The 26,489-nt window shown below is 43.8% G+C and overlaps 1 protein-coding gene and 1 long non-coding RNA gene across 2 annotated transcripts in view; one reads left to right on the top strand and one right to left on the bottom strand.

The window, feature by feature from the left end:
• LOC105884385 (uncharacterized) overlaps positions 1-17,893 on the top strand; it is a 174,527-nt gene extending 156,634 nt beyond the window's left edge. The window contains exon 4 of the long non-coding RNA XR_001160199.3: positions 17,820-17,893. This is a non-coding gene — a long non-coding RNA (uncharacterized LOC105884385). The remainder of the gene's footprint in view (positions 1-17,819) is intronic.
• A 1,970-nt stretch (positions 17,894-19,863) lies between these two features.
• Positions 19,864-26,489, bottom strand: part of DPYSL5 (dihydropyrimidinase like 5) — an 86,602-nt gene continuing 79,976 nt past the window's right edge. The window contains exons 12-13 of the mRNA XM_012788190.3: positions 23,471-23,639; positions 19,864-21,039 (exon numbers count right to left, since the gene is read on the bottom strand). Coding sequence (XP_012643644.1) covers positions 20,954-21,039; positions 23,471-23,639 — 255 coding nt within the window. The 3' untranslated portion in view covers positions 19,864-20,953. The remainder of the gene's footprint in view (positions 21,040-23,470; positions 23,640-26,489) is intronic.

The following is a 26,489-nucleotide window of genomic DNA, read 5'->3' as shown; positions in this document are numbered from 1 at the left end:
TAAATCTTTTCACATAATTCCTCTGCTTATACCCCCGTGGCTGTCCTCCAAACTGCTGAAGAAGCCTTAGGGATGGGGGATTCATGTAAGCAAACAGGGTGGAAGAGCTGTAGGTTACATCTTTCCCAATTTTAATTTTTAGAGATTCAAAAATGCATTATTTATATTAAAACAGATATATGATGTAGAATGCAAGAATCACATAATTTTACTTTTATTTTTTTGAGACAGAGTTTCACTCTGTTGCCCAGGCTAGAGTGCTGTGGCGTCAGCCTAGCTCACAGCAACCTCAAACTCCTGGGCTCAATCAAGCAAGCCTCCTGCCTTAACCTCCCGGGTAGCTGGGACTACAGGCACGTACCACCATGTCTGGCTAATTTTTTCTATTTTTAGTTGTTTGGCTAATTTCTTTCTATTTTTAGTAGAGATGGGGGTCTCACTCTTGCTCAGGCTGGTCTCAAACTCCTGAGCTCAAGCAATCCTCCCGCCTCGGCCTCCCAGAGTGCTAGGATTACAGGTGTGAGCCATCACGCCCGGCCGAATCACATGATGTTAAAGACAAGACTTTTAAAGAGTTTGAGCTCAAGACTGGATGTTCTCCAACTCCATGCCTGTTCTGTTTTGGGGGTACTTTAGAGGAAAAGTTTAAGAAACACTGTCTTAAAAGATAAAAGTTCAGACTCCTTCACATGGTGGAGGAGCTCTTGTAATCTGGCCCCTACTGACCATTTCCACTTCCCCTTCCACTCCCTTTATGCCCTACCCCACCTCATAGCTCTTGCCATATGTGGCAGCCGCAAAGAACAAACACTTACAGTAGCCCAAGAAGGCAGTGCTGTTTTGTGGTGCAGCCTGTATTATAGGATCACCCCTCCTTTCCCTTTAGCAGGCAAATTTCTACTAATTCTCCAAGATCAGCTTTTGTGGCACCATCAAGGATCTCTCCAGAAAACGGACTCATTTTTTCCCTGTGGTACCAGGTCCATTCTTTGTTATGTTCCCTCTTTGCCTTGGGTTCTGTGTTTGTTCACATCTCCCCCACAGGAGGGCCTCAGTCAAAGACCATATGTTATCTACCTTTGTATTCTTAGCACCTTGGACTTTGTGTTCTTAGCATCTTGGACTAAAAACAGCCAAGCAAGTTGAAAAAATTCTGATCTTATTACACTTTCTCCAGGGTGACTGGGGAAGCCAAGGGAGAGGATAGAGTCTAAGAGAGTGGGTTAACTCTGCTCGTGGCGGGGGCTAGAGTTTATATAAAGTACTCAGGGGTGGCCTGGTCTGGCTGCGAGGTGGAGGCAGGGAGTGCTACATGCAATGCTGGTAACTGTTACCAACTGCGTTCATTATTCATTTGAACCTAGGTAAAAGTGGAACAGAGCACTAAAATAGGACCGATTCCTACAATATAGGAAACAGTTGACGTGGTTTTGAACATTTACAAGAGACTTGTGCAAGCAATATGTAATTTTCTCGAGGAATGAATTTTAATTACATGTCTTGAAGTGGAAGAGTCCTTATTTAGAGAGTGCATCAACCCTCCACCCTGCTGGAGTTGCACAAACACTGGGTCCAATACTTCCTTGCTATGTGACCTTGCTCTTGGCTTTTCTGATCTGTGGTTAAATGAGATAATGTCTGAAAAATGCCTAACAGTGCCTGACGTACTGTAAATATCCAATTAATGGTAACTATCAATAATAACCAAACTCTCGTCAAGGCTCAAGAGGTCACATGACCCAACCTCCAGTTATACCTTGTTACATTATACAAGAGCTAATAAGCAAATTGAGAATTTGCGAAGATCTTAAGACAAACATCTGTGAATATTAATGACCTACTGTACCCAGAATGACCAGCAACTCTAGACCGGTGGCTTAGATTGCAAGATGTTGCTCTGCATTCTGTGGAAAACACCCCCCTTAATGAGCAGGTACATAAAGGCTTGGACTAACTTGAATGAGTTCAAGGTGGTCTCAGGGGTCAGGGACTGTCCTTTTATACCCTGCCCAGCTTTCACAGCTGCATCTATTGTTGCTGATGCTCAGAAACTGTGCTTCTCTTCATAGCAATCACCAACTCAAACTTCAAGGGCTAATCATTGCAAAGGCAGCATAAGATAGAGGTTAGCAGCATTGGTTGGGGAGTTAGATGAACTTGAGTGGAAATGTTAAGTCTATCACTTGCTAACTCTATGGCAATCTATTTAGCTCAGTTTCTTCATCTGTAATGTGAGGTTAATAATAGTAAATACCTTGGAGAGTTAATAGGATTAATTGAGATCATGTTTATCAGGTGCTTAGGACAATACTTGGCATGTTGTGGGCATTCAGTAAAAGGTATCAGCTATTATTTCTATTAATAAGTGAAGTGTTACATCCTTTGTAGAGACCCTCCCAAAGCAGGTAAAGTTCATTGCTACTAAATGACACTTTTTGTTCTCTCTCTCTTTCTTTCATGGTATTTCTTATTTATAAAGGGAGAAACTAGAATTTATTCAGCTCCTATTATAGCCAGGCATGAGATGCATAACATTTCCTATAATTTCCTCAATCACCTTCTGAAGTTAGTATTATTCCCACTTTCACAATATACAACAGAGGCCCAGAGAGATTAATAACTTGCCTAAGATAACACAGCTAGTGAACATCAGAAGTAGAGTTTGAACTTAAAGCTAACACCAAAATCCAGACATCTTCCATTATCCCATGCTTCTTATACTTTCTATACTATAATTATTTGCCAAATATCTTTTCCCAAAGATACTTCCAAATGCAGGAGCTGCAGTTGATTCATTTTTGTAGTATCTAATGCATGCGTGCTAGATGCTCCATAAGCATATATTAAATGGAAGGTGGAAAAATCACTTAAGTAAACCTAAACTAGAATTGCCAGATAACCTAAACTAGAATTGCCAGATAATATAAGACATTTTGCTTAAATTTGAATTTCAAATAGACAACAAATACTTTTTTTTTTTTTTGAGACAGTCTCACTCTGTTGCCTGGGCTAGAGTGCCATGGCGTCAGTCTAGCTCACAGCAACCTCAAACTCCTGGGCTCAGGCAATCCTCCTGCCTCAGCCTCCTGAGTAGCTGGGACTACAGGCACATGCCACCATGCCCAGCTAATTTTTTCTATATATTTTTAGTGGTCCAGCTAATTTCTTTTGTATTTTTAGTAGAGACGGGCCTTCACTCTTGCTCAGGCTGGTCTCAAACTCCCGAGCTCAAACAATCCACCCGCCTCGGCCTCCCAGAGTACTAGGATTACAGGCATGAGCCACCGCGCCCGGCCTGACAATAAATACTTTTTTAGTACAAGTATGCCACAGACACTATTTGGGATATACTTAAACTAAAAAATTATTTTTTATCTGAAATTTAAATTTAATTGGACATCCTATATTTTTATTTGCTCAATCTAGTAACCTTACCCTAAATTCTGGGATTGGCCTTGAATGGCACAACTTCCTCAATGGAGCTCCAGATGGGAGAAAGGCTGCTATGGCTCCTCATTCACACTCAAGGCTGACCTGACCCTGAGCTGCTGGAGGGGCTGGGATTGAGGCCTGGTAACCAGGACACCTCTGCCTTGAGCCCTACCTGTTCACACCCGTAAACTGGAGAGGCAGCCACTGATGAGCTTAAAGCGCCATCTGGAGGCTTTTATAGGTAGTAGCGTGGCCAGTGGCCATCCTATGGACCCAGAGCTTACCTAGCCAAGAAAGGCCAAACAAGGCAGAGACCGGGTAGAAGAGGAAGATTTACCTTCCTGGTATTTTCAGTTTGCAGCTGCTGCTCCTCTGGCGGCCTTGGAGGTGAAGGCACTTTCCCAAGGAGGTTATTGCCAAGGGCTTCACTTCTCTAGAATCCTCTGCCTCTCCAGCCAGCTGTTCCCTGCTCTTCCCCAGGCTGGAAGTTGTTGCCTTAGGAGAAGCAGCATGACCTGGGATGGCTGAGTGTATTAGGGCTCATGCCTAAGTGTGATTTTAAAAAATTTTACTGTCCCTTCTCAGCAGTTCATCATCCATCATTATCTTCCAGGGAAGAACAAAGTCTTTAACCTTATGGGACACTAGAAAAGGGGAATTTCAGCCCACTCCCATCTTAAATTAATAACCCATAAGGCATGTAGCAAATTACTTACCATACTGTGATATTTAATAAGTGTTACTTCCCTTTTCCTTCTAGGTGGGCTGCCCTGCTGCTGGCGAGAATGCCTTTCCCCCACCTCTGGATTAGCTTCCCAGGCTCTTGTGTGGAATGAAAGGCTACCCATGGCACCTCCTTCTTCCTCAGCTGGGGAGTTCGGGCACTTAGGGCAGTCTTCCCTCCCAGTTGCTTGATTAACTGATCTTCCAAGCAGGCATGGCCTGCCGCATCGCCAAAGCATCCGGCCAGAGCAGTGGCCGGACAGATTGTCACCATCTCTGGCAGCTCAGGGTTCAGATCCTGGGGCTGGTCATGGAGAGATCAATAGAAATATTGTGGCAGGTAATCCAGAAAAACCAAAACAATGAAAAATATGTAAGGGATACACCCATGACACGGGAAAAGGAGTCAAAAAAGACTGAGGGGCTGGGAAGCAGACATCTTGAGGGGAGACAGGTCCCAGCAAGTGAATTGCTGAAGTTGTGGCTCCTTCTCACTCTGAGGAACCTCACCTGACAGTCCCCATTAATGCCTTGCCCTGGGGGTGGAGGAGCCTATTTGAGAGCCAGGGAGGCTCTTGGAGAACCCCAGGCAAGGGCTGCAGTTCTTCTGCTCAGGGAGGGCCCACCGTGGTCATGTCACAGGCTGGCTGGGATTCTTTACTGTCCTCAATGTAACCTGAAGCTGTGGAGGGAAACGTGTGGTGGCTGCTCTGGGGAACTCCAGGTGTGACTCCCATATACACGCTGAGTTCATCACCTGCTTAGGTCATTAAGGGTTAGAGAGACATTGTGTTTGCTTCTGCAAAGCCCTGTTGGTCCCTTCCTCTGCATTGATGGGCACTCTCTTTGGAACCTGAGGTCAGAAAGCTCCATCTTAGAGGCTTGGTGCCACATTTTAAAATGAGGGTGAGTGGCATGGTCTCAGACAATGCTATGGTCTGACAACTGAAAGAGTGGAAATTGTTTGCTTAGAGCAGTGGTTCTCAAAGTTTGGTTCTCAACACACTTGGGGACTTGTAAGAAAGGCAAGTTCTTAGGTCCCACACCAGATCTACTGAGCCAGAAAATCTGGGGGTGAGGCCTAGTAAGCTGTGTTTAAACAAGCCTTCCAGGTGATTCTGATGCATGCTAAAGTTTGAGAACTACTGGCTTAGAGGAAGCATGAGTGAAGTGGTAGGAGTGAGGTTCATGAAAATATGCAAATATTAGAAGAGCTCTTAATGAATAAGAATGTTCTGTGTGCCTCCAGAGGAAAGAATTAGGACAAAAGGGCACAAGTTGCAGGGAGACAGAATTCAGTTTCAATTAAAGAAGCAATATTGAGTAAATCGAGCTTTCCGGAGGCATTATAGTACACCTAGTGAAGGCTCTTCTCTGTCACTGGGCTAAATGTCCCGTGTCTGGAGCCAGATGATCTGTCAGGGATGTGATAGAAATTTCTGCAGAGGTTTAATTAGAAGTGTGTAAGCAATCTCCAAACTCAGAGAATCCATGATTCATTCTCCGTGAAAGTCCTCCTTTCTTCTTCTTCAGTTCTCTTTTATCAAGAGCCAGGCGATACTTCCTGGTTGTTCTGCCATTTCTGAGAATCACTTTCAGCAAAGTATTTGTAGGATGTTAGAAATAAGCAAATAGGAGACCCAATGGCTGTTCTAGCCTCCCAATCGGGATTTTCTCAGGACTGCTCCTTTCTGGACTGGTTGTTCTCTGGGCTGCTGTGTAGCTGCCTTCCACAGGTTTCTCTCTACTACCATTCCGTAGCTTTCCTCATCCTCTCAGTTACACTGAATCTCCCATTTCCTCTGTTCCATGTCTTTTTATTTTTTATTATTCATTTGGGTGGAGCACAGCCTCAAGTGGATTCTCAAGAAAGGGCACAAGGAAGGTCAATCTTTCCAATCTTGCATGTCTGAAAATGACTTTATTCTGCCTTTACACTTGATTGATAGTTTTGGTTGGAATTTATTTTCCTTAAAAGTTATTTTCCTTAAAACATGCTCCATCATCTTCTATCTTCTGGTATTTCTGTTGGCAAATCAGGTGACATTCAATTACCAATCTTTGTATGCAGCTAGTGTTTTTGTTTTTGTTGGCTTTTGAGGCACTAATGCTGTTGTTCAGAAACTTCACAATGATATCTCTTCAATCTGGAAATGCATATATTTTAGTCTGGGAAATTTTCTTGTATTACTTCTTTGATAAACTCCATTTATTTCATTTCACTTATTTCTGTAATTCCTATTAGGCTGATCATTTAATTTTCTTGTCTTTCTATTTTCTTTTTGTCTTTTTGATGAGTCTATTGTCTGCTCTTTGAAGTTTTCATCTACTGCTTGAGTCATCTCAGTTTCCTTTGAGTTAGTTTGTTCTTTTTGTTTTGGAAATTTTTTCTCATCTTTAAGAGTAAGACACAAATAGGTTGACTGGAAGATTTGAGTTTGTGGGTGGGGCACGTTAGCTGAGGTGTCTTGCCATAGAGTGATTGAATGGGAACTGACCAAATCATTACAGAACCCCCAACTGTCAGAATATAGATATTTTCTCCTCTGCCAGCCAGCTTGCCCAGAGAGGAATCCTCAAATGTCCCATGTGGGCTTATACAGTCCTCTATACTGGTTATGGTGGATAGCATGGGAATGAGGCTGGGAGTAGACTGATGTCACTGTTCAGTGTTCTGCCCTATACTAAATTCACCTAAATTCATCCTCTCCCCTTGGCAGGCTGGGAGAGAGTGGGACAGTTGCTCGCAGGAGCTGGAGGATCTAGGGGTCTAATTGCTTCTCAGAGAATTTTAGTCAATCATCCTGCTTTCACTCTTTGGAGATCCCAGGAGCATCTACTCTGTGTCCTTATTGGTTCTAGAGTGTGAAATGGCTTCTTATTAGTTGCTTTCATAGCAGGCAGCAATTTCATCTTTCTCCACATTACAGCTACTCATCTACTTATTTTATATCTTCCAAAATTTTGTTGATCCCTCTTAGACCATTATGTCCCATTACTTTTTACCATGTGGTTTAATACTTATTTTTAAATGTCATTTTAGTGAAGATTTGAGAGGAAATATAGAGAAATAGATTCATTAATTTGCCACATTTAACCATTAATTTACTCACTGATTTTAAATTTCTTGTTTTGTCTGAAAAGTATGTAAAGGCTGTAAGTTTAACTCTACATGCCACTTTAGCTAGCTACAATGAATTTTACATTTTGTACAAAATATTTATATTCTGTATAAACACATCACAATTTACATCTATTTCTCTTTAATGAATAAGTTATTTAACAGCTTAAAACAGTTTCTAAATATATGAGTTCATTGATGTGGCTTATTTGTGTCTAATCTGATTGCAATGTGGGCAGAGAACAAGGTCTGTGCCATGGACCTGTGCAAAATTCCAAAGTACTTTGGAATTTTTTTGCAACTTGTGGTCTGGTAAATGGTCAAGTTTTATAATGAATTCTTCTTTTATTGTGGTAAAAGACACAAATCATAAAAGTTACCATTTTAATTATTTTTAAGTGTTCAGTAGTGCTAAGTATATTTCCATTGTTGAGAAACAGATCTCTGAAAAATTTTCATCCTGCAGAACTGAAACTCTATACCCATTAAACAACAATTCTCCCTTTTCCACTCCTGGAGCCCCCTGGTAACCACAGTTCTACTTTCTATTTCTATGAATCTGATCACTTTAGATACTTTATGCTGTAAGGGGAATCATATAGTATTTATTTTTGTGATTGGCTTATTTCATTTAGCATAATGTTCTCAAGGGTCATCCATGTTAGCATATGACAGGATTTCCTCTCGTTTTAAGGCTGCGTATATTCCATGTATCTCTAGACCACATTTTGCAATCCTTTCATCTGTCAGTGAACACTTGGGTTGCTTCCATGTTTTAGCTATTGTGATTAATACTACTATAAACATGAGTGTGCAGATATCTCTTTGAGATCCTGTTTTTTATTCTTTTGGATATTTATCCAGAAGAGGGACTGTTTGGATCATATGGATCAATCATTTTTTGAGCACTTCCATGTTTTGCCATCCTAAGATATTCCTACTCCTCATCAATGTTGTAGCATCAATATATCATTCTTTTTTAATGGCTGAATAATATTCCATTGTATGGATATATCACATTTTGTTTATCCATACATCAGTTAATAGATATTTGTATTGTTTCCACCTTTGGCGATGTTATCAATAATGCTGCTATAAGCATTTGAATAGAAATTTTTGTGTGTACACATGTTTTCATTTCTCCTAGGTATATATCCAGGAATGAAATTGCTGGGTCATATATTAATAATATCTGTACGTTTAACCATTTGAGGAACTTCCAGACTGTTTTCCAAAGTGACTGACCATTTTACATTTCCACCAGCAGTGTATGAAGGTTCAAATTTTCCACATCCTTTCCAACACTTTTTATACTATTATTTGACTTTTTGATTATAGTCATTCTACTACGTGTGAAGTGAAATCTCATTGTGGTTTTGATTTGTGTCTTCCTGATGACTAATAACATTGAGCATCTTTTCATGTGCTTATTGGTCATTTGTATATCTTCTTTGAGGAAATATCTATTTCAGATCCTTTGCATATTTTTAATTAGGTTATCGGTCTTTCTATTATTTATTGTTATGAATTCTTTATATGTTCCAGATACAAGTCTCTTATCAGACATAGAATTTGCAAATATTCTCTCCCATTTTGTGGGTTGTATTTTCATTTCTTATCCTTTGAAGTGCAAACTTTTAAAATTTTGATAAAGCGAAATTTATTTTTTCTTTTGTTGCTTGTTTGGTGTCACATCAATGAATCTATTGGCAAATCAAGGTCATGAAGATTTACCTGGATGCTTTCTTCTTAAATTTATAGTTTTAGCTCTTATATCCACGTTTGATCCATTTTGAGTTATTTAAATATATGATGAGAGGTAAAGTTGCAATTTCATTCTTTTTTTTTTGAGACAGAGTCTCACTTTGTTGCCCAGGCTAGAGTGGGTGCCGTGGCATCAGCCTAGCTCACAGCAACCTCAATCTCCTGGGCTCAAGCGATCCTCCTGCCTCAGCCTCCCAAGTAGCTGGGACTACAGGCATGTGCCACCATGCCTGGCTAATTTTTTGTATATATATTTTTAGTTGGTCAATTAATTTCTTTCTATTTTTAGTAGAGACGGCATCTTGCTCAGGCTGGTTTTGAACTCCTGACCTTGAGCAATCCGCCCGCCTTGGCTTCCCAGAGCACTGTAATTTCATTCTTTTGCATGGGGCTATCCAATTGTGTCTAAGCACAATTTGTTGAAAACACTATTTTCCTCCATTAAATCATCTTGGTATCTTGGTCAAAAATCAGTTGACCACAGACATTTGGTTTTTTTTTAAACTCACAATTCTATTCAATTGATCTATATATCTCTCCTTATGCCAATACCACACTGTCTTGACTACTCTTGTTTTTATATTAACTTTTAAAATCAGGAAGCTTGAGCCCTCCACCTTTATATTTTTCTTTTTCAAGATGTTTTTCATTCTTTTGATCTCTTGCAATTCCAAATGAATTTTAAAATCAGGTGGTATCATCATAGCTCACTGCAACCTCAAACTCCCAGGCTCAAGAAATCCTCCTGCCTCAGCCTCCCCAATAGCTGGGACTATAGGCCTGTGCCACCACACTCAGCAAATTTTTTTTTGGTAGAGATGGGGTCTCACCCTTGCTCAGGCTGGTCTCAAACTCCTGACCTCAAGCAATCCTCCTGTCTCAGCTTCCCAGAATGCTAGGATTACAGGCATGAGCCACCATGCCTGGGTTCTTTTTTATTATTATTATTAATAGAATCATTTATAGCTATAAATTTTTCTCTAAGCACTGCTTAAGTTACATCCTGTAAATTTTGGTATATTGTGTCTTTATTTTAATTAATCTCCAGGTACTTTCTAATTTCTATCTTGATTTCTTTTTTGACCCATTGGTTATTTAAGAGTGTATTATTTAATATTTAATTTTCATATATTTGTGTATTCCCTACATTTTTTGTCATTGATTTCTAATTCAATCCTATTGTGGTTGGGAATATACTTTGTACAATTTCTGTCTTGTTAAATTTATTTAAGTTTAATAGCCTAGCATATTGCCTATCCTAGGGAATGTTCTAAGTGAAGTTGAGAAGAATATTCTGATGTTGTTGAGTGAAGTGTCCTAGAAATGTCTGTTAGGTATTATTCGTTTACAATGTTGTTCAAATCTTCTATCTTCTTGCTGATCTTCTGCCTAGTTGTCCTATCAAAGTATAAGTTTCCTAGGGCTTCCATAACAAATTACTGGGTGGCTTAAAACAACAGAAATTTGTTCTCTCATAGTTGTGGAGGCCAGGCATCTAAAATCAAGCTGTCAGCAGGGCAACACTCCTTCTGATGGCTCTAGAGAATTCTTTCTTCCCTCTTCGAGTTTTTGGTGACTCCAGATGTTCCTTGGCTTGAGGCTACATAATTTAAATTTCTGCCTCTATCTTCACATGGCTTTCTCCCTTTTGTGCCTAAGTCTTCATTCTCCCTCTGCCCTATTCTTATAAAGGCACATGTCATTCAGTTTAGGGCCTAAATCCAGTATGACTTCCCCTTGGGATTAACTTAATTACATCTGCAAAGATCCTTTTTCCAAATAAGGTCACATACACAGGTCACCAGGTTCGGGCATGGACATATCTTTTGGGCCACCATTCTACCAACTAGTAGGGTATTAAAGTCTCCAGCTATTATTATTGAATTGTCTATTTCTCTTTTCATTTCTGATAGCATTTGCTTCATGTATTTTGGGGCTATGATGTTAGGTACATATATGTTTATAATTGTTGTATCTTCTTTATGGGTTAACCATTTTTTCATTATAAATATCCTTCTTTACTGCTAATAACCTTTATTTTTGCCTTTAAGTTTATCTGATAAATAGACTGTATTTAACTTGTTTTCTTGTGGTTGCTGTTTGCATGATATATATTTTCCATCCCTTTACTTTCAATCTATTTATATTCTAAAATCTACAGTCTGTCTCCTGTAGATAGTATATAGTTAGATCTTTTAAAAATCCAGTCTAACAATCTCTGCCTTTTGATCAGATTAACTTGTTCACATTTAATGTTATATAGTTAGATTTACATCTGCCATTTTTTTTGTTTTTGATGTCTTAAGTCTTTTTTGTTCCTCTGTTCCTCCTTTACTGTTTTATTTTATTTATATTTATTCTTATGTTGATGGCTCTAGCTTCTCAACCTTAAGGGATATTTCAGATCCTACTCCTGAGCCACCACATAGCTTGATCCCATTCCTATTTTCCAAGTTGTCTCTACCTATTTTCACTTTTCTAGGTCACTATCAGCCACAGTCCATGCAGTAGCCCAATTTAGCTGTGAGCATGAGTGGAGGAGCCCAGCCATTGCCATCTTCTTCATGGTTTGAGTCTGGCTCTGGTCCCCTTCCATGCATGAAATGCTGTTGGTCCCCACTGCCCAAATGTATGATACCCCCTCTTCCCTAATCTACTTTTTGTTCAAATACCAGAAAACCTGTGGCCCTGTGGCATCTACTCTCCTTAGAGAAAATGTTTTCATTCTGTTTGTAGTTCACAGAAATGTTTTTATTATTTTTAATGGACTTTGCATTTCTAAAATTTTGCAAGTATGCTCTCTATTTGCTGTGTGTCTGTAGTTGGGGGCATAGGTTTCCATCTGAACCCACTTGGCCATCTTGACTGGAAGACTTTCTCTACTTCTGTGTAAAGATCATGACTAAGGTGTTTGAGTTGCACAAGTCTCACTCTCCATCAATGGAAAAAGTACTTTGCACTTGTACTTCACATGTATACATCCCTTTACCTTATACTTTGAAGTTTACATGTATGTACACATTGATGAAAGTCAGCTGCTCCATCTTAAACAGTGCTGCACATAAGTATAGGAAAAAAGTTAGACAAGATGTTCTTTAAATTTTAAAAGTTTAATGTTGAGCAAAAAAAGCCAGAACAAAGAGTATGTATTATATGATTCCACTTATATGGAGTTCAAAACCAGGTAATACTAATAGATGGTGTTAAAAGTCCGAAGAGCAGTTATCCTGGTGGGGGACAGTGACAGGAAGGGGGCACAAAGTGGGCTTCTGAGGTGCTCTAATGTTCTGTTTCCATCTGGGTTTTCACTTTATAAAAATTTATCAAGCTGGAGACTTGGATCTTATGCACTTTTTTTTTTGTATATCCATTACACTTGAAATAAAACATTTGAATTGAGAAAAATAATACATCCAAAGCACAAACTCAAATCTTTATAATTTAGAAAAGAGACATCCACCAGGCCATATTGGGGAAAAATATAACAATAAAACCTGGCTGTTGGAAAACTGAATGTCTGAATCAACCTCAGCAACTCCTGCATGTGGTGGCTAAAATACCCTTAATGGAGCCTCCACTTTTTTTCTGTGGACAGCAGTTCTGCCAGATGATTGCAATATGGGAATAGGCCCTTGAAGCACTGCCATGGATGTCTCCTTCCCTTTAGGGCCCCCAATACCCATGGTCTCTTCCAAGAGAAGTTGTTCTCCAGTGGCTTCTGCTCCCTAAGCAGTAAAGGGATCAAAGACTGTCCCCAGGAGAAGTCTATCTTACTGAAACTAACTTCTCCAGTGTGTCTGGAAACTTGGTGTCATTGGGAACTGATTTAAAATGTCCCTTCAGGGTAAACCTGTACTACAAAACTTCAGAGGATAATTTCAAATCAAGAATTCCAATATGACAATTTAACAGACACTTGTAGGAAAAGAATTAAAAATATGAAAAAATAAAATAAAAAGAGGAATATTTTTATATTTAATATAATATTAAAAAAAAACAATTCCAATAAAGCAAGAGGCAATGAGCACATGATGAAATTTAAATATGCATAACTGTAAGCAACCGTTTTTAGTATAAGGTGATTTTGGATTTACAGGTTAGGAATCTTTTTCTTCACAGGGGCTTGAAGGGCTATAGTTCACATAACCACGTCAATCTGTCCAGTGAAAACCGGCATTCAGAACTCTCAGGGTCTCAAGAATGATGGTTTGTTTTTAATAATAAAAATATGAAGAATTTGCATTTCAAGGAAAATATTCAGCGCATCTGTGTGATTCTAGCCAGAAAGACAGTATGATAGCATGAGTGTATTTCTGTAGAGCTAGAAACTGTGAAAACCAAGATTTTTTAAACGAAATTTTTAGCATAGTTTTATTTTTATTTTTGAGACAGAGTCTCACTTTGTTGCCCAGGCTAGAGTGAGTGCCGTGGCGTCAGCCTAGCCCACAGCAACCTCAGTCTCCGGGGCTCAGCGATCCTACTGCCTCAGCCTCCCAAGTAGCTGGGACTACAGGCATGCACCACCATGCCCGGCTAATTTTTTATATTATATTTATAATATAAATATATATTATATATATATTTTTAGTTGGTCAATTAATTTATTTCTATTTTTGGTAGAGATAGGGTCTCACTCAGACTGGTTTCGAACTCCTGATCTTGAGCAATCCGCCCACCTCGGCCTCCCAAAGTGCTAGGATTACAGGCATGAGCCACCACGCCCGGCCCAAATTTTTAGCATAGTTTTAAACTCAAAAAGAACAACTCCTGATAGGAACAGGTCACAGGCCAAAGAATAATAAAAGGCAAAGACCTTTCTAGAAAATCAATAGTTGACTTAATTTTTTCCACCCTCATTATTGGTAAGAGAATAATTTATAATTCTTATTGTTTTAAGATATTATTTTTCAAATTTGAGAATTCAGTATTAGCTGCCTTTCAAATTCAAAAGGTGATTAAAACCTAGCATATAATGAAGCTGAGAAATTTAACAAGTTAATTTAAACAAATGTAAACTTTCGATTTTTCCCCTTGAGGTGATATATTAGTGCAGAATGAGAAATCAGGAATTTTGGATATGGCATAATTGATTTCAAAAAGAATTTGAATTTCATAGCTAGAAAAATTCCAAAGGAGAAAAAAATTGAATTTCTGCACTAAAATTAACCCTAAAGTTTTTTATAAATGTAAAAGGTGGGATTTTGATAGTAGTGTAGGATATTGCTACTGAAATGTCATAATTGGAAAAACATGTCCTTTATCAAATCATTCAATAAAACTCACATAATCTAAAATTATATAAATCAATGGAGAAGTTTCAATTGAACTTTCTGGGTACCATTAAAGGAATAATATCTGGTATAATTTCTCAACCATTGCTTATTAATTTTACCTGCTGTTTTTTCCTAGAATTTCTGATTGGGTTTTGGAAGTTTGAATTCAAATAGGATTAAGGTAATGGACACTTGTTATTCAAAGGCTCCACAAAGTCAGTGTTATGTAGTTAAAATAAGACTCCTCTGTGTTTGCATGTAAACGTGCACACAGAGACTGGTATCTTCTTGGTCCCCCATCGTCAAATTAAAAATTTTACAACTGATCCTGAATTAAAAAAAAATTCCTAACTGGGAGAATCATTTAGCAAACACCTGAAAAACTTAATATAAAAATACATAATATATTTAGTTGCTTCATGAAGTCACTGTAAAAAGAAGAGCTTATAGCTCATAAAAGGGAACCATAAAGTTTAAGAATTTGTAACAGACTTTAGCCAGGTGATCAAGGTCAACACCATCATTAAAGGCCATTCTGACAGTACACACTCTTGATGTGAGGTGATGAAAACAGCACTTTACTTCCATGGTCTTCCTCTTAAAAACTCCTAATAAACACCTAATCACTTGAGAAAAGCAGGAGATAAATTCCAATAGAGGAGTATTCTACAAAATATCTGAACAATATTCCTCAAAACTTGTCAAGGTCATCAAAAATAAGGAAATTCTGAGAAACCATCACAGCCAAGAAGGGCCTCGGAGACAATTAAATGTAATGTGGTGTTCTGGGTGGGATCCCAGAACAGAAAAGGGACATTAGATGAAAACTAAGGAAGTCTGAATCAAGTGTGGACTTTAGTTACTGATGATGTATTGATATTGGCTCATTGACTGTAACGAACACGCCATACTGATGTCAGATGTCACTACTAGGGGAAGCTTGGTGGGAAGTACATGGGAACTCTGTACTATCCTCAAGTTTTCCTTAAGTCAAGATTTTTCTGAAAAATAAAGCCCGTTTTTCAAAAAGCTAAAATTTAAGCTAATTTAAAAAAATAATTTTAATTAAAATGTAAAGAAATTTTAATATGCAAAAGATCTAATTTATTCAAAAAATTTAAATGGAGGCAGAATTCCCTGGGCTAGAACTGATACATACATATAAATCTTGCACTAATAACTATGCATCAGTTGTTGTAGACGACCAGATAGTGGTAGAGTGAAAGTGCAGTACACTGGAGATTTGAGCCACTTGAGTGACGCTGGTAAGCAGACCTTTCTTGCCTCCTCTGGGAGTTGACTTGCCATCAGGAAAAGACTTGAAGCTAAATAAAGCCCAATGAGAACTTAGAACTGGCAGAAAGGATGGAATTCAGAAAATAAAGGTTTTAAAGAACCAAACCAATAGTATTAAAATTTTTGTATTAAGAGGGAATCTGTGCATATTTGGCAATTTATGTATTTCTGTAATAAAATTTTGGCCTATTAGAGCACCTTATAACTAATTTTAAAATGTATAATTTAAAACATATGATTTTAAGTTGAAATCTTACTAAATTTATGCTTAGCATCGAAACATCTAAGAAGACTTTAACTCACTATATTTATGTTTATTAGATCAGTAATAATTATTTTGCACTTAGGAAAGGTACTTAAAAGGGGAATAAAGTTTTAAATGTCATTTAAAATGTTGAAAGGTGTTTAAGCTCATAAATGGAATCAAAGGCCCTTAAAAGCAAGTGACAGACAGCATTTGGCAGACTCACAACTTTTAATGGGATAATAAGGTTTGTAAGGTCAACTGGAAAGCTTAGAGAAGCATCCCGAGGCCTTCACCAGCCTGTGGAATCCACAGTGCTGACTTACCACGCCTCCGAGAGCTTGTCGTGGGAAAGCCCTAAGTCACCATCCGCTGTGGAAGAACCCAGCTTTCCATGTCCCCAGCCCCCTATGCCATCTCTTGTCGTTCAGTGATGGACAAATTAACTCCTGGAGAGGCATGGTAATAGCCCAATGAATAGAGGTATATACATAAGGTGACTGTGTGACTTACTATCCAAACCAGGACATGTGTGAAAGTGAAAGGGGGCTCTGTTAATAATTATTCTGGGGCAACAGACTTAAACCAGGATTGTCCTGGGCGACCCAGGGCATCTTGTCTCTCTAGGTATAAACGTGTAGTTTGTAAACCCACAAGGGAAGAAAGTAAAGAACTCAGCTTCCATCCTAAGACAGTACCAAGTGTCAACAAAATGCCAGATTCTTTAGTGTTCTACTGGAAAGCACTAAGCGCCCTTTCAAATGTGCATTATCATACTGTCAAAAAGACATTAACTTAGGACTCTAAGGTCTACTGTCCCTGTGTGCCATGAGGTGTCTTCTTCATACCTGGGGTGTCTGTCATGAGACCCTGTCCTCCACTGACTACAGGCAATTCTAAGTATTTAGAAGCCCTGGTTTGCCCTGGACAATCCTGGTTTAAGTCTATTGCCCTGAATAATTGTTAATAGAGCCCCCATTCACTCTCACCCAGCTTGCACCTGTATATAAAAGTCAACCTGTGATTCGCCGATGGCTGCCTAGCTGCTGACTGGTTCAAGTTTCCCCAAATGTAGATTCTCATAAATGATCAAGCCTTATTTTAAAGCCTCAGTATGTGGTCTCTTAGTTTTCTACAACTACACACATACAAAGGCATCCTGTGTCTTCCTGGGTATCTTATTTTTTCTCTGTAGACTGCCGGATGCCATGCACATGGTGTGCCAGATGTGTGGCCATGTTATTTTTTCATCCAAACATTTACAATGGAGTTTTGGCAGTTAATCCAATTCTGGTGTGCGCCCATGCTGTGGGAAATAGGGTAACAGAGACACTTTGGCTCAGTACATCCCAGGGACTTGGCATCCATCTCAAGCCAGTCCCCGGTGCTCACACCTGGCTTAGAAGCCACCAGAGCTTGTACACACATTTCAACACAGCCAAGTGCCTGGCCCGAGGCAGTGCTCCCATATTTCAGTCACATTTGTAGATGGGCTGCTCATTTGATGAGAGTTCCCATGAAACCAACAATATCCCCTCTTTAGGGTTTTGAATTTTGAGGTTAGGAAATAGTACAAGTGACCCCACAGTACTAAAAGCAACAATTTCATTCACTCTTTAGTGGGATCCGATGAGGCCATAGTTCCAGCAGCAAAGGGTCCTGCTGAATGGAGACAGGGCTGTGGGCTTCCAAAGTGGCGGCCAAGACAATCGGTGACTCAAGGTGGGGGGGGGGGTTGGAGTCTAGTTTTTCCCTTTTGTATCTAATGCTTCCTCGTAATTATTTATTTCTGTTTCAAATGACTTAGCAACCTTGTCCCGGGGAATCTGGGACCAAAAACCTTGGTTTTGTTCCCATTAGAAATTATGGGAACAAAATGCACAGTGAATCTCTCAGGAGAGACGGCTGACTGGTAGTTGTTGGCCACTGAGGCTCCTGTCCCTCAACGTATAATTTTAATCTCCAGACCCTACTCAGGTGTCCCAGTGAACTGCCACCCAATGGGAGAGATGGATCAGAGCTGAGTTTTCTGGGCACTGAAGCGTTGCCCCTGCCATGGTAGACATCCCCTGCCACACTCCCTTTTCTTCGAAGAAACACAACAGAGACCGAGTGAGAAGTAGCTACAGTTTAATACAAACCTGCACCAGAACACAACGTGTCGGGCTGTTTTGTTTTTGCCTCAAACAGCTGGCCAAAGCACAGGACCATGTGTCGTCTTGGTTGACACAATCTTAGCACCATGACATTTACAGAAGAGTGGGAAATCGCTGGGCGCTGGGGAGCTGGCGGCTCCTCCCTGACCCCAGGCTGCGCCTGCCGCCTCGGGAGCTGGAGGGGCTTTGGGTTTCTGCGTGGTTCTGTGGCTTCCGGGTCAGTATCGGAAAAGCCCTCATCACGACACTGGCTTGACAGAGACCTACTGTGGACTCCTAGCTCTACGCACACGCACACACACGCACACACAGTAGCACAATTTTCTGGTAACTTAACCCCACAAACCTAGAGAGCAGCTAAGGCAAGAACAACAGTATTTATTCAGCAAGTACAAGACCAGTTTGAGAGCTGCATTCAGTGCAACCAGAGACCCCTTATTCCAACCAGGAGCCAGTGACGGAGCTGGTAAAGGAGCTGGCTGGAGCTCTGCACGGGGCACGGAGTGGGTGGTGGGGGATGACCGCTCATTTGGCTCCTTGAGCCTCCTGATTTCCATCTAGAAGCTCCTGGGCGAGGGTAGGGTCTATGTAAGGGCTAGGGGTGGATGAAGTGGAAGGTCTACAGAGGACCACTCCAAGATGTGGTCTCCCAGCGCCACGATCATGCATCTCTCGGGCGGAGGCACTCAGGGAAGGTAAAGCTGTCCTGGCCCAAGCAGGGACACTCTGCCCAGATGGCCACCACCACTGCTTGGCTCTTTGGCATCTGCCCAAGGCTCACGATCCAGTAAGGGATGAAAGGGACAAAGATGATGTGCACTGCACCAGGAGCCAGCGTCATGGTTTCCCTTATCCATGGTGGCTTTCCCAGGCCCGGGTCCCTAACTCCTGCTCCCATGGCTGCCACCTGCTATGAGCCCCTTCGCTGTCTCTGCTCCCTGGGTTGCCACCTCTGTCCTCTGAGCCCCTGAGTGAGGAAAGTGGAAGTGAAGGGAGAAGTGAGGGTGTGATGAGCTCAAACCACGTGGCAAGCCCCCAACATGGGACTAGTCTTGGCTCAAACAGAGCATATGCATTAGTTTGTTTACAACAAAGATGAGAAAAATCTATCTACCTGTGCAAAACAAAGCAGAATGCCTACCAGGGAAGTAAGTCTTCTAGTTGGCCAAATCCTCAGGTGGGATCTACAACAGATGTCACCCCGTGCCTCCCCTCCAGAGTGGGGGTAGACAGTATGAACCCTTCCAGGGTCAGAGGGCCTAAACTTTGTGGGCTTCAGTTTCCTCATCTGTAAAATGGTAAGAATACATGCTCCATCATCATGAGGACCAAATGAGAGGCCATATACGAAAGTGGTCTGAAAACACGGAAAGCACTATAGAAATGTGCAGGTGTGACCACTAGTCAACAATCCAGGAGTCTCATGCAAGCCTGGGTGCTCAAACCATGTGTGCAACATGAAATCACTTCCCGAGGGGGACACAAGGCCTAACAAGGGCAGGCGGCTGATCACTTGGGGTGGAGATGGAGATCACCCAGCCTCTAGTGTTTCCATGGAAACGTCTGTGGAGCTACAGGGGCAGGTAAGGCCCAACTGGACGTGGGAGGAGCTGAGGCCACAGCGATGAGGGCGTGGAGCTGACCGCAGGGGACCACAGCACTTGTGCAGCAAGGCGGGTTCTGCAGCTGGGTCCCCTGGGTCTGGAGTCTCCCTCCCTGGTGTCTGGCGAGCCCCTTCGCACTCCCCCTCTCTCAGCAGGCATGAGGCCTCTTGCCAATCACACAGAGGAGCGCCGGGCCTCTGTCCAGCAGGGGGGAGCTACAGGAAGTTGTGTGTGTGTGTGTGTGTGTGTGTGTGTGTGTGTGTGTGCGGGGGTGTTAGTGCTGGGAGTGACGAAGGGCAGAGACGGGGAAAGTCACCCTGCTGCCTGGAGGGCCAGCATCTTCAGGGATGGCATGCCAGGCACCCCATCAGAATGTGGGGACCTAGACTGGGAGGGAAGGGGAGGAGAAAGGCCTGGGCTGGGGCCTCTGGCAGCCCAGAGGACCCCGGGTGGGGAGAAGAGGGGCCCGTGAGGCCAGCCCCCACCGTCTCTGCCCTGTGCTGTCTGGTTGGTGTCGAGTGCAGCATCTCCTAAGGACCACATCTACTCCTGTTGCTATTCTATGCTAGTGACACGAAGCACCGTTATTTTTCACAGGATGCACAAACAAGTCAAACCAAACCACTGCGCAAACCAAACGTGCAAAACAAAACCATTTACACGCGCCTGGCACCAGCCCCGCGCCCCACCCAGCTACCCTCATGGGCCTGTGACTCCCAGAGGGCGTGGGTGGGGAGTGGAGGAGGCTGGCAAAGGGCACAGGGTGTCCCAACCACACCCACACCCAGGTGTCCCAACTGCACCCACACAAGGCCAGAGGTGAGTCGGGAGGATGGGACGTCCTGGGCATGGCTGGGAAGCTGACACCTGTCTGACTTGGGAAATGTCACCATGGGGCCTAAGGGAGTGGGGGAGGAGGCCTTTACTTGTCAAACACATCTGCTAAAGTGCTCTGGACAACTGGCCGGTCAGCCAGGGGGCAGGGCACTAAAGTCTGGGCTTTCCCAAAGCCAGCACATGGAGGCAGGTGAGAGGAGGGGCTGGCCAGGGCTCTATGCAGTGGGCTCTGTGCATAGTGTGGGCTTCCTGGGCCCCAGAAAAGCCCGCTGAGGCCAAGGCAGGAAAGGACCAAGCGGGAGGAACACATCTCAAAGTGCCTGTTAGGGTTGGCTCGAAGCACAGTGAATCACATTTCAGATATGGGAGGGCTCCCGGGGTCCTGGGGCCCCCTCAGGTGGTGTGCTGCCCAGCCCAGCCTCTCCTGCCCCCTGCAGCTGTGGCCGAGGGTGTGCGGGCTGGCGGCAGTGGTGCATCCTCACGTGGGGGGCTGGGCAGTGCCTTTACCAAATGCCACTTGACCTGCCTCCAGGGGGAGCGAGGATCCGAGCTGAAGCTCGCTTTGGAACATGGTCATCGATCTGGGAACCTGCAGGGAAGGAAGCACAGAGGGTGAGCCAGGCTCTTGGGCCTGGATGACAAACCACAGCCACCAACTACTGGGGGCTCACTATGTGCAGGGGCTGGGTTAAGCCTTCCATGTGTATTATCTAGTTTAGTCTTCACAGTGCCATCCCATTTTACAGATGAGGAAACTGAGGCTCAGGGGCTTAAGTAACTTACTCTGTGTTACACAGTGTGTAAGTGCTAGAGCCTGGATTTGAACCCAGGTTATCCTGATTCAGAGCCTACGTTATTAACTGTCCCACTAAGCTGACTTCACTGCTCCCCAGCCTGACACATGGTCTCTCGCCATGCACACAGGCCCTGCACCAGCCGGTTAGCCTGTGGGCTTTGGTACACAGACCTCAGTGAGTAAGAAAGAGGAAAAAGGGAGGGTGCTCTGCTGTTTTGGAAAATGGAAGAACCATATCTGAAAGGCCCCACATCTTGAAACCCCAAGATTTAGTAAGAAAGGGAGGGTCTGGCGCCCCAGAGGGTACAGTGGGACATTCCTCAGCCTTTCCCACCGAGAACAGACGAGATTTGGGGTAGAGGGGAGGTGACAGGCTGTCTGATGTTTGCTGTGTCTCAGGGAGGTTCTGCCCAGTCCTGGCTCTAGGGTGGGAGCAGAAGAGGCCACTGGCCAGCGAGGGCCCCACGGCTCTGGGGTCTTGCTGCTGCAGGGAGGCCATGTCCAGGCAGCTGTGGGAGTCCATCCTGCAGGGCTGGCAAGGCCTGAGCATCCAGGAACAAGTCCTCTATCCAAGAGTCCCTTTCTGACTCCTAGCATCCATGTCCCACGGTTGGTGGGAGTGGCAGTGGCCCTCAGGGTGGGGGGCCATTATTTCAGCCATGAGATGGCTCTGAGAGGACCCCTCCCCACAGGCTGCCAGCACCTCTCACAGGAACATCGTGTCTTCTGGGCACACAGGAAGTTCAGCACGCAGGCCCCGCGCCCTCGGCAGCCCCTGGTTTAGCCCTTGGCCTCGGCCTCTGCCTCTCGTCTGAGGATGGCTTGTGCACGGGTCTCCACGCGCTGGGTGCACAGACCTGGCTTCTGCTTTTCCTGCTGTGCCTGCTCGAGCCCAGCCATAGAGCCGATGCTTGGTCCCTCTCTGGGCTAGTCCTGAAGGTGGCTCAGCTGTGTTCAGGGACACTCAGGCTCCCTACTCCTCCAAGTGGTGGTGACAGATTCCACTGAAGCTGCCTGAGGCCCCGTCCTCTGCTTGTTCTCCACTGAGGGTCCCCATTTATGAGGCCACCCCTCAAATCCCTCAGAGCACCTGAGATACGTGTTGTTGACAATAATAAAACCCCCGTGCACAGACAGCCGCCACCTAGAGGAGCCCAGGGCTGGGCATGTTGGTGGGAGGGGCAGGAAACAGCAGATCTTGGCATTAAGAACCAGGATGGTGGCTCACGCCTGTAATCCCAGCACTGTGGGAGGCTGAGGCAGGTGGATTGCTCAAGGTCAGGAGTTCGAAACCAGCCTGAGCAAGAGTGAGACCCCCCGTCTCTACTAAAAATAGAAAAAAATTACTTGGCCAACTAAAAACATATATAGAAAAAATTAGCCTGGCATGGTAGCGCATGCACATGCCTGTAGTCCCAGCTACTCAGGAGGCTGAGGCAGTAGGATTGCTTGAGCCCAGGAGTTTGACGTTGCTGTGAGCTAGGCTAATGCCACGGCATTCTAGCCCGGGAAGCAGAGTAAGACTCTGTCCGCCCCTCCCCCCCGCCCCAAAAAAGAACTGGGATAGGACATTGCCAAGGAACTCAGATTCCACAGATGGACTGGGGCCAGGACACGATCCAAAGGACAGAAAGAGAAGAGAAGAAACTGGGAATTGGAGGTCACAAGAGAAAATATTTTCCTGCATATTAATGATGTGTATATAATTCCCAGTGAAAAAGAAGGTGATGACAAGGCAGGGGTGGAGCCGAGTGTGGAATGAGGAGGGAGGACAGGGATACAGAACAGCAGGATGGGGCACTGCAGACAGCTGTAGGGATGGTGGCAGGGGGACGGGGTGCAGTCCCAACCACACACAGGGCTGACACTCTTGAGCTCAGATCACCTCTGGGGCAGTCCCTGTGTGCATGGCCCTCAACATGTTTCAAGGGACAAAAATATCTGAACTTAGAAACCATGGGAGAGCCATGGAGTGGCTGGTGCCTGTGGACAAGGAGAACCCCGGTCCCCACTGATATTGACACCACCACCAGTCCCCACTGATATTGGAACCAGCACTCATCACTGGACATGGGCTAGGGGAGGGAGGAGACGCAGGGAAAAAGCAGGACTAAGTCCCATTGCCTCGGTGGGCCCTTCCTTCCCCCACATCCCTCCGACCCCCACCCCCGCCTTTCCTCTCCTGCCTCCCCCACCCTTCCTCCTGCCACTCCCAGGCGCTTACCAGAGAGGCTGAAGCTGGATTCATGAAGGTCCCTCATGCCCCCGTGTCGGGTGACCGGCCGGGTAGGAGTGTCTGCAAGCGGCGTTCCCATCTCTTTTTTCCCAGGATGCACAACAACAGCGACATCCCCCAGGTAGGGCGTGCGGTCCACTCCCCTAACCTTTAAGGTCTAGTGAAGGATGGAGGAATAGCAAAGAGAAAGGACAACACTGTCAGAACCAAGTGACACATCTGTAGCCTCCTACGTGGCCAACAGGACTGTAGACACTGCTGTTCTGCTCAGGACCCAAGTAACTGCAGGTGACAAGGCCTTCTTACACCTTGAGCCCAGGGGCTGGAGAATTCTTTTCTTGTATCTCCTAAATAGCATGTGCATGTGTGTGTAAGTACGTGCGTGTGTGTGTGTGTGTACATGTACAGACAGGAGACACCCACTGGTTCCCACTCAGCACGGGGGGAATCCTTGCCAAGGCAGCAGGTAGACTTCCAAGGTGCCCAACCTTACAGAGCCCCCAACACAGAGCAATGTTATGTCCTCCCTGAGGCTCCCAGGAGGCCACACCCTTCACTGTGGTCTGACAGTTTTGTGGGAACAGAGGCAAAACAGAGCCAGACCTGGAGAGGAGAGTCCCCCAGTAGCGAAACTGGTTCATTCCGTACTCACAAAGGCAGTAGAGTTAAGAGCCTACATTCTGCAAGAGCCTATACTGCCTGGGTTCCAGTCCCAACTCTGCCACTTGTAAACTGACCTTGGCAAGTGACCTAACTTTTCTGTGGCCTCTTCCTTACTGGAACGATAATAGTACCTATGCAAAGAGGTGCTGTGAGATCAGATGAGGGAATATACTCAAAGCACACAGAACTGCTCGGGCACACAGACACGACACGGAAGCAGCAGCAGTTATTACTACCACAGAGGCCGAGTACGGCCCTATGCCATGGTCAGCAGCGCTGCCGCGCGGAGGAGGAAGCGTGGAGTCTGCCGCAGTGTCTGAGGGAGCAGGAGAGACCATCCACTCACTGTCCCCACTCAGGGACATGGCCTCAACCTCCTTGTTACTCGACACTTACTGAAAATCTTATTGAAAATCTTGTTGAGAGAAACAACAGATACGGAATGTTCTTCCTACATTTTTTTCTACCAACTTGTTTCCTTACTTTTTTCCCTCTTAGACGTGGGGAAGAGAGGAACAGCCAACCTTTCTCAAGCACTTATGGGTTAGATGCTGTTCTAAGGACTTTCCGTGTGCTACTGCAGTTAAGTCCCACACGACTTTATGAGGGAAGTGTTATAACAGCCCCATGTGCACAAGTGGAAGCTGAGGCCCAAAGGGGTTAAGCAACTTGCCCAAGGTCGCACAGCTGCTAAACAGCGGGGCCAGGTGTCAAGCCCAGCTCTGGGGCTTGCTGGCTCAACACCTAATACCGTTCACGACCTCCAGATGCTACAGAAAGATGGGAACATTCTATTTATTATTGATTCCAAGGCTTACTCAGCCTTTCCCCAAAGTTGTGTCTTGTTCTTAATAAAATACCTTCCCCATGCATCTGTCATCTTTTGACTTTGCCAAACTTTTTATATTGTTTTGCAAAAGTAACCCCATCTGCTTCAAGGACCTGAGTTCTTTCTAGAAGTTGTGAGCACAGGCACTGGAGAGCAGATGACCCTGTTCCATGCTGTCGGCTTTCCACACCAGGGAAGGTGGCTTGAGTAGCTTCTGGGGCAGCATTGGCTCAGCTCTGCCACCAGAAGAAGGGCTTTCTCCCTCCGTTTCTTCAGCAAATTCCCTGGAAGTGCTCGGATTGGGCCAGCTTGGGCCGCATGCCTCAGGCCTCCCCATGGTTGACTGGATGAAGATTAGAAATTGGCAGCTTTACTGGGAATAGGTACATTATTTCCAAAGTAGGCAGGTAGCTGGGTAGACCAAACAGATGTTCAGCACAACCTCCCATGGGTGGAAGTTCAGGCTCCTGAAACTAAAGGCCATTAAGGACGAACTGGTCTACCCAGGCCCTCACACATGCAGTAGCTGACTCTCGGCAGTGCCGGGTCCTTAAGGCTCTCTTGCAGTCAGCTGAAGCATTCACAAGAGTGTGGGAATATCTTCATAACTGCAGCTTTTCCTTAGTAGTATTTCGGGGAACAGGTGGGTAGATTTCCTACCTAGTGTGAGCTGCAAAGCACCCAGTCCGTGCCTTTTCCTCCAGCCACTCCTTCTTATATGGCCAGGAGCTCTGGAGAAGCTTCTTTCTAATAGAGTCCTGGAGCTGTTGTCCCCCACCGTGGCTGGCCCAAGCAGCGGTCTCCTGTGAATTGCTATCTACCTTTCATTTTTGTGAAGTTGGATTTTAGAGGGTTGAACCACTTTCTCTGCCCACTTTTGACCCTATTTCTAGACTAAAATATCTTTTGGGGATGGCCACAGATTGTTGGCAGATATTCTTTTTTTCAAACTGAGATGAAATTCATCTAACCATAAAATTCACCATTTTAAAGTGTACAATTCAGCGGTTTTTAGTATATTCACTCCATCCCATCACTGTCTAATTCCAAAATATTTTTATCACCCCAAAAAGAAACCTCATACTTAATAGCAATCACTCCCCATTCTCCCCTCCCCGCAGCCCTAAGCAACCACTAATCTACTTTCTATGAATTTGCCTCTTCTAGGCATTTTATATGCATGGAATCATAGAATATATGGCCTTTTTGTGTCTGGCTTCTTTTTTTTTTTTGTGTGTGTGTGTGTCTGTCTTCTTTCACTAAGCATAATGTTTCAAGGTTCATCAAGTTGTATGTAGTGTTTATCTATACTTCATTTCTTTTTATGGTTGAAGAATACTCTGTTGTATAGACATACCATGATCTATCTACTCAGCAGATGATGGACGTTTGAGCTGTTTCCATTTCTTAGCCTTTACGAGTAATGCTGCTATGAACAATCATGCACAAATTCATACATGTGTGGACATATGTTTTCATTTCTCTTGGGTAAATACTTGAGAATAGAATTGCTGG

This window comes from Microcebus murinus, chromosome 3 (genome assembly GCF_040939455.1).
Source record: "Microcebus murinus isolate Inina chromosome 3, M.murinus_Inina_mat1.0, whole genome shotgun sequence".
NCBI classification, from domain to species: domain Eukaryota; kingdom Metazoa; phylum Chordata; class Mammalia; order Primates; family Cheirogaleidae; genus Microcebus; species Microcebus murinus.
The sequence above is the reverse complement of the archived record's forward strand: the minus strand, read 5'-3'. Positions and strand labels throughout refer to the sequence as shown.